Source organism: Adiantum capillus-veneris, chromosome 10, assembly GCF_014529385.1.
Source record: "Adiantum capillus-veneris isolate H3 chromosome 10, ASM1452938v2, whole genome shotgun sequence".
NCBI classification, from domain to species: Eukaryota; Viridiplantae; Streptophyta; class Polypodiopsida; order Polypodiales; family Pteridaceae; genus Adiantum; species Adiantum capillus-veneris.
In genome coordinates, this window is record NC_140940.1 from 51,599,932 (window position 1) to 51,607,538 (window position 7,607).

Sequence of the window (7,607 nt, forward strand, 5' to 3'; positions counted from 1 at the left end):
ACTGATACAATCTTGGTGGATCTAATACCATATCTGGGTACAAAATAAAATGAGAGAGAAGGGGGGAGAGGGTCCCCAAGGGAAGGGAAGGGTTGGGCGCAAGAGGAGGGGGGGGGATTGTGAGAGGGGGAGAGTGGAGTGTAGGTTTTTTTTTTTTTTTTGCCTAAGCACCCTTGCACTCCCTTTCTTTCCCTTTTTTAAAAAAATAAGATACTACACCCCACTCCCCCCCCCCCTTCCCGATCTTCTCTCTCTCTCTCTCTCTCTCTCTCTCTCTCTCTCTCTCTCTCTCTCTCTCTCTCTCGCTCTCTCGCTGCAATTGCGAGAGTCTAAGTACCACACACTTCTAGAGTGTTCAGCTTTTGGTCACAAGCGAACTTACTTCCTTCACATTTTCAGCCATGGCCTAGACCTGCACACTTTCCTCTCCCAACCATAGTGTGGGCTCTCCATTGTGACTTTCATCACCACAATTTTGGACCATCAAGAATCACTCACATCAGCCACACAAATACTACATCACATGTAACTTTGGTCCCATATGTCATACTTGACGTCAGAGGATGATAATAAAATCTATCTATCTACCTCTTCCTCCCCCGCTAGCCAATCCCTTCTCTCTCTCTCTTTCTCTCTCGTTTTACTTTGTACCCATGCATTGTATTAGATCCACGAAGACTGTATCAGTTTGGTCTCCTAGGTCATTTTTGCCTTATGAAAATTCTTAATATAGCATTTCATTCCATTTTAGTTAATATAACAATTCATTCCATTTCATTTCATTTCTCTCTAGGGTTGGAGGGACTCAAGGGGTGATGTGGTGGAAGCAAAGAGATAGAAAGCGAATAGGGGGTGGGGAGAGGGGTGGCAAGTGGAGAGAGAGAGAGAGATAGGGAGAGCAAGATAGGAGGACATATATATATATATATATATATATATATATATATATATATATATATATATATATATATATATATATATATAGAGAGAGAGAGAGAGAGAGAGAGAGAGAGAGAGAGCTGGGGGCAAGAGAGGGAATGGAGGGATCATGAGAGGAGAGAAGAGGAGCCGTGAGAGGGTCTGATTTATTTAAAAAAATCGAAGGCACTAGCAAAATCGCAAATGTTTTAGGTTTTTTTAGATAGATAGAGGGAAAGAGAGGATAATTTTTCATAGAAAAGTATAGAGAGAGAGAGAGAGAGAGAGAGAGAGTCAAGAAGAAAAAGAGAGAGAGAGAGAGAGAGAGAGAGAGAGAGAGAGAGAGAGGAGGTCCTTGGCTACTCCACTGGAGGGAGGGGCGGTGGTGGTAGGAGTAGGGGCGGCACATGGTGGTAGTAAGTTAGCACCACTAACCACCGATGGTGAGCTAGGGTGGTGGGTGGTGATGGGTGCTAAGGGGCAGCAATGGGAGGTAGTGGTGGTGGGATGAAAAAAAAAAAAAGCTCACTCCAAAGCTCGCTTCGTCAAGCTCGCTCTGTAACCGTCCCCCTATATCCAAAGTACAATGAACCAGCTAATCAACACAAGTACCTGAAGATAGCTGATCAGTTGAGAGAATGGTATGAGCAAAGCAAGGTGGAGTGTGTTGCCTAGAAGAACGTCCTTAAAGACACCAAGCAAAAGTCCATTGTGTTAAGAGTTGAAGGAGGATTTGCACCCTTACCCAGGAAGGGTGAATCAATGGAGAGATCAAATCAGACAACTGATTCGGCTGACCAACAAGCTCCTTCAACTATCAATTGAAGCTTCCAAAATCCCAAAAAAGGACTTGGGAAGTAAAGCAATATCAAAGCCTCAATTCAAAGCCATCATCAGAGCCTCAATTCAAAGAGATGGCTAAAGTTTTGTTTGAAGCACGGATCAAAGCTAATCGGCCATTACCAGAGGCCTCGATCCACACAGCATCAAGTCTGTCACAAATTGCTAGAGCCAGACTAACAAGGGGAAGGCTCTGAATTGAGCCTCAATTCAGAGAGATGGCTAAAGTTTTGTTTGAAGCACGGATCAAAGCTAATCGGCCATTACCAGAGGGCTCGATCCACACAGCATCAAGTCTGTCACAAATTGCTAGAGCCAGACTAACAAGGGGAAGGCGTACTTTATATGATGTTGATACAAAGACCTGGAATGCTCTGACACCATCTGAAGTTGAATGATGATAGACTAACAAGGGGAAGGTGTACTTTATATGATGATAATACAAAGACTTGGAATGCTCTGACACCATATGACTGATCCCCGGGAGCAGCTGGAGCAGGAAGCTATTTTTCGACTTATTCAGAAGGAGAATTATGATACCAATGCTCCACCTTAGTCTATTCGAAAACCCACAAGGAAGAAGGCTCCCAATAAAAGAAAACGATGACATCCACATAGTGTTTAGATATGCAAGCATGTGCACAAGCATAAAGAGTTGAGAGGCCTAACCTCAACCAGCAAAAAGTAAGGCGCCTTCAAAGCAGTTTACGATTCGTTGCAGAGGAGCGAGCTGAAAGGGAAGTGGGTGGAATTAGATCCGTTCCCTAAGGATATCATTCATTTTCAACACCACTTGAAATTTTGAGCAACACACCTGGAACTTTGAAAATACTGAACTTGTAAATATCGAGGCCAAGTATTGTGGTAATCAGACAATTGACAATCAATCAAAAGAACATTCCAATACCTATAAATAGGGCCCATTACTCATTTTGACGAGATCTATTGTTGTCTATTGGATTGCCAAATCTAGTATCATTCCTAGAGTTAGTTGTGCTCTTGCACTCTTTTGCCATTAAGCTAAAAGCATCCTTTGGCTCATAAAGTTGTACTTATTTATCATCAATTGTACTAATCTTAATATACATTCCAATTTTAGTTCCGATATCAATCTCGTATTCCCACTTCAATTCAAAATCTGTCGTATCTAATCTATTGTCTGAAAATTTGCTTGCATGATCTGGTTAAACTAACACTACTAACTCAACCAAGAATAGCAGTCAGAAGTGACCAGCTCATTCCACCTCACCCTTTCCCATTCTCTCTAAGAATCGTCTCCAAATTCTCTGTAATCAGTCATTATTTCAACATCGTGCATGCATACATACTCGACTTTCAAGCTAATGTGTGACAACACAGAGTCTTAGCTTTCTTACGTGAAGCATTCCCTATTGCCCTTTACACCTAGTCATTCCAAATAACACTAGGTCAATGATAACTGAAATAAGGCTCTAGAAAAAGCATGGATTCTTATCATCTATCCTTTTTTACTAATCTTCCAAGAATTCAATTTCATTGATTCCAAGTTGCTCCCTCGACTGTATCTCACATGGGCATGGGAGATCGGATCCAAGGGCCCCATCAATCTAAGGCCTCGACATTACTCGACCAACTTAGATCTTGCACGCAAGTTAACTCAGTATAAAAGTAAAATCGAATACCCGAGTTTACTTTTGTAATCGAGTTTACATCCTCCCATTGCAAATTGCAATACATTTGCACGTCAAAAACTCAAGGAAGACGTCCACTTTCCACAAATGGCATGTTAGAGCACATAGCTCTCATCTCCAAGGTGGTGGATACAATCCTCCAAGGTGAGAGGAGAGGCAAGGGGGCAAAGTACCCGAGCTTATGATTTTCCCGAGTTTACTCTGCCCAAGGTCTGTGGTGCTCAATCATCCCACCATAGATCCCATCCCTTCCCACTCCAGTGTGAAATATAGGTGAGGGTTGCTAGGCCTTCGTTGGCATGGAGCTGCTGCCTCACAAGCATTCAATCAAGTTTCAAGTTACGGAATGGCAAAACAACTTACCATCATGTTGGTCTTGCCAAGGTTCAAAGACTTATCCAACAGCGGTACGGTATCCAACCGCCCAATGACAACGCACCTCTAACTCCATCTCTATGAAAAGAGATTATTACTGCATCAATATACAAACCAAAAGAAAGGAGAGAGATGGATAGATAAATAGATGAATGATATTATAGTCCTGAAGGTCAAATACTACCTATGAATGCATTGAAACATGTCATACTCGCTCTCTGTTGAGGGGATCAGGTACTCTCAATACTTGAGGAATACAGGGTTGGTAGTTGAAAGTTCACAACGTGGTTATGAGAGTGATATTGAGGGAGTAGACCAAGCTGAGAATCCAAGAATGCAAGCTTGGCTGTCATCAGTAGATGCACACTCAAGGGTATCCTACTCTCTCAAACTCGCAAGGGGCATAGTACACATAAGCGGAGGAATTCCCCAACACCCTTTCTTGCACCGAAGAGAATGGGAGGCAAGTGAAATTGCTACTATGATGCGGATTGCAGACAATGAGATAAAGAATAGTCTCTTGTGTGGATGGGAGAGTATCTTGCTACTTTTGTAGTTGGGATGAGTCTCCTTTTGTACATCATCATCAGATGTGTCAAGTGTCCGATACAAAAGTTAACATAACTAGTGTAAAAATCAGAACAGAAGAAGCCAGCTTGAAAAAGAACAGCCAAAGATCAAATGTTGTGATCATCACATGAACTCTCTCATGGGCCTCTGCATCATGGTATCAATCTCCTCCTCTGTAAAAAACCTGTAGGAACTGCTCTATGCCTCTTGTTATGCTTCTTTCATGCACATGGCACCTCACAACAAACGAAATTTCTTAAGCAATCAAATTTGTCAAAGAGTTTAATGAATTAGGAAACTCACACTCGCGTAACATTGAAGCTCACGGAATTCTGACATAAGGCCTCTCTCTCCCTCTCTCTCTCTCTCTCTCTCTCTCTCAAGCACCACACATGGACATGCACTCGTACACACACACACAGCAAAACTTTTCTTCACAAACTAACAAATAAAAGAATACAGTGTGTACATGGATGTCAAGAAATAGTATCATACTTCTCAAAAACACTTGTAAACCTATCATATTTAACCAAAACAACACCTAGACTTTGCTGGTTTCGCCACGCTAGCGTCAGCTTCACAGTCATATTGCAATGCCACAACCTTCGTGCCGCCAAAACTAGGGGTTGATTTTCTCAAATTGGCAGCGAGCACCTTTCTGCTGACGACATTGTAGATCTCTGTCACAACAGTTTGAAAGGCTTTGTGGACATTTGTCGAATCCAAAGCAGAAGTTTCCATGAAGTACATGCCCTCAGATTCCGCAAGAGACCGCCCCTCCTCTTGTGAGACCTCTCTCAAGTGTTCAAGATCGCACTTGTTACCCACCAGCATTGCAACTACGCTCATATCTGAGTGGACTGTAAAGAACCACAATAAGTCCCTCAATTAACATACAGAGGAGCATAGTTTTTTTTTTCATATTTTACATATAGAGGAGCATAATTTACCATACTTCAAACTCGTATGATATTTGACATATGATATATGCATGAATCAAACATACTTACCATACATAATTCATACTATCAATTTAAAAAATTGTGTTTTAACCAGAATCAACAACCAATGGCATGTGCAAGGCTTTAAAGTAATGGCTATCAGACTTTGGGTCTTTGTGGTGTGTTTTTTCTTTTGTTTTTTTTGGGGGGTCGGGGAGGGCGTAAATCTTTGATCACCTCAATGACTATACGAATTTTGGCCCTACCAGATATCTGTATGGACAAGATGATGGCTATTTGACATGATGGATGCTGATTAAGATAACAGTGTTGCAATCCTTGGTCTAAACTTTGGGGAACATCACAAGCATTAGCTATCAAGCCATCCTAGATACTGTATTTTATTGACGCTGTCAATCTTAGTGGGGCCTGATTATCAATCTATAGTGAGAATCTACTGGGCGATAGTTTTGGGGCAGTTTGGTAATTGTCATGAGTAGCTCCTTTTTGTGGGCCCGATATGGTGTTCGACATATGCAATTTCACAGGTACTTTTCCCATACATTCATACCCGCATGAATTTGCTGTATGGTTGCCGTATGAAAGAAACTATGAATGCATACTCATGGCTTCACTTCATGGAGCAAGAGTTTGAATGTTATGACTCATCTATAGACACTTTAATGAATCACCAGCATGAAGTTTTACAAATCCCTGACACACACTTGAGAGACTTAAAAGTACAGACTGCTTGTAATATTGTCAAAGCTCTCACAATCACACACAGGACTTCCAAAATGCAGCTTAGTTCATGACATCACCTTCTATTGATAACAGTAATCAGCTAAATAAACACTAAGATTGTCATGATGTACTAGTTAACCATCAAAACTGTTCTTCCAATAGGCTTTTGCTACTTGAACAAAAATTCCTTGAATTAGCTTCTAGAAAAGACGAGAAACAGGTATGAAATTATCATGTTCTGTGAGAGCTTCTATACTAAGCAAAATGCAACCAAAGCAGTGCAAAAGGTTTCATTTGAAGCAACCAACTCTAACCCTTGACAGAGATACCAGAACCTCCTTTCCAAAATATAACACAATCATATTCAAGCAGGCCTTGAATGCTCAAAAGGAAGGAAAAAATTCACAACCCGTGTAAATTTACAGACAGGCACATTACCTCGAAGTTCTTCCAACCAGCGACCAATGTCATCAAAAGATTGACGCCTGCTGATGTCGTACACAACAAGCGCTCCAACAGCACCACGATAGTAGGCTGATGTGACCGCCTTGAAGCGCTCTTGGCCCGCCGTATCCCAGATCTGTGCCTTGATGCGCTTCCCATCAATAATCACACTCTGTGTCTGAAACTCTACCCCAATGGTCGTTTTGCTGCTGGCATGGAACTCATCACGTGCATAACGGGATAGCAAGTTTGATTTCCCAACAGCAGAGTCCCCAGTGAGCACAATCTTGAAGATATAGTCTTCTGTTGTTTCTTCATCATAGGGCATCATGTGCGAGATAGATTGTGATGCATAAAGCAGATGCTGGGAGGGTAATGTGTCTTGCCTGCAATCTGATATGGCGAAGCAGAGAGGTCGATGCAGGTTTTGGAGAGCCAGGAAGAGGAGGGCCGATCTGAAGAAGGCTCCGCGGGTGATGCAGAGATTATTGAAATCACAGCAGCCTAAAAATGTAGGAGCAAGCAGTAAACGGTCTAGCACGCAAACCCAAGGGATTTGTGCGTGTGTATGTGTGTGTGTGTGTGTGTGTGTGTGTGTGAGAGAGAGAGAGAGAGGGTGGGGGCAGGAAACCGATCTGCAACGCGCGTGGCGATGGCGCGTGAGGATTGGGGGTGGGGTTATGGGAGGAGATGCGTAAAAATGAGAGCAGGCACAATGCACATACATGGCAATTAAAGGCTGGTCATCGTCGGTGATATCCCTCCTGAAAAGAAAGGCTGCTAAAAGCCTGGGAGATCAACTTTAGAGTCGTTTTTTTTTTTTTTTTGGCAATTTCCATATGTCAACCCTCGGCTATATCTAACAAGGGCATCGGAGATGGGATGAAAAGCTCCCATCAGTATTGGGCCCCGACAGTAGACACCCATCGTGGATCTTTTTATAGACGAGGATATGCTGCCACGATTTAGAAAATTCCAATTCATAGGAATCTGGAGACGATTCCAATAGCAAAGACAGTACGCATGCAAGGCGGTGAGCAGTGGTGATGGCAATAAGACGATGAGCAGCGAGTAGGCAATAATAGGATCGTCGACAACAAAACCA

General features: G+C 42.4%; 1 protein-coding gene across 1 annotated transcript; it reads right to left on the bottom strand.

Annotated features, from left to right (window-relative positions):
- Positions 1–4,790: 4,790 nt before the first annotated feature.
- Positions 4,791–7,193, bottom strand: LOC147448834 (ras-related protein RABA5c-like). Its single transcript, XM_086521287.1, has 2 exons — positions 6,497–7,193; positions 4,791–5,233 (listed from the first exon to the last, which is right to left on the bottom strand). Exons 1-2 carry the CDS (start codon positions 6,831–6,833, stop codon positions 4,899–4,901), a joined length of 672 nt encoding a protein of 223 aa, XP_086377413.1. The 5' UTR covers positions 6,834–7,193; the 3' UTR covers positions 4,791–4,898.
- Positions 7,194–7,607: the final 414 nt, after the last annotated feature.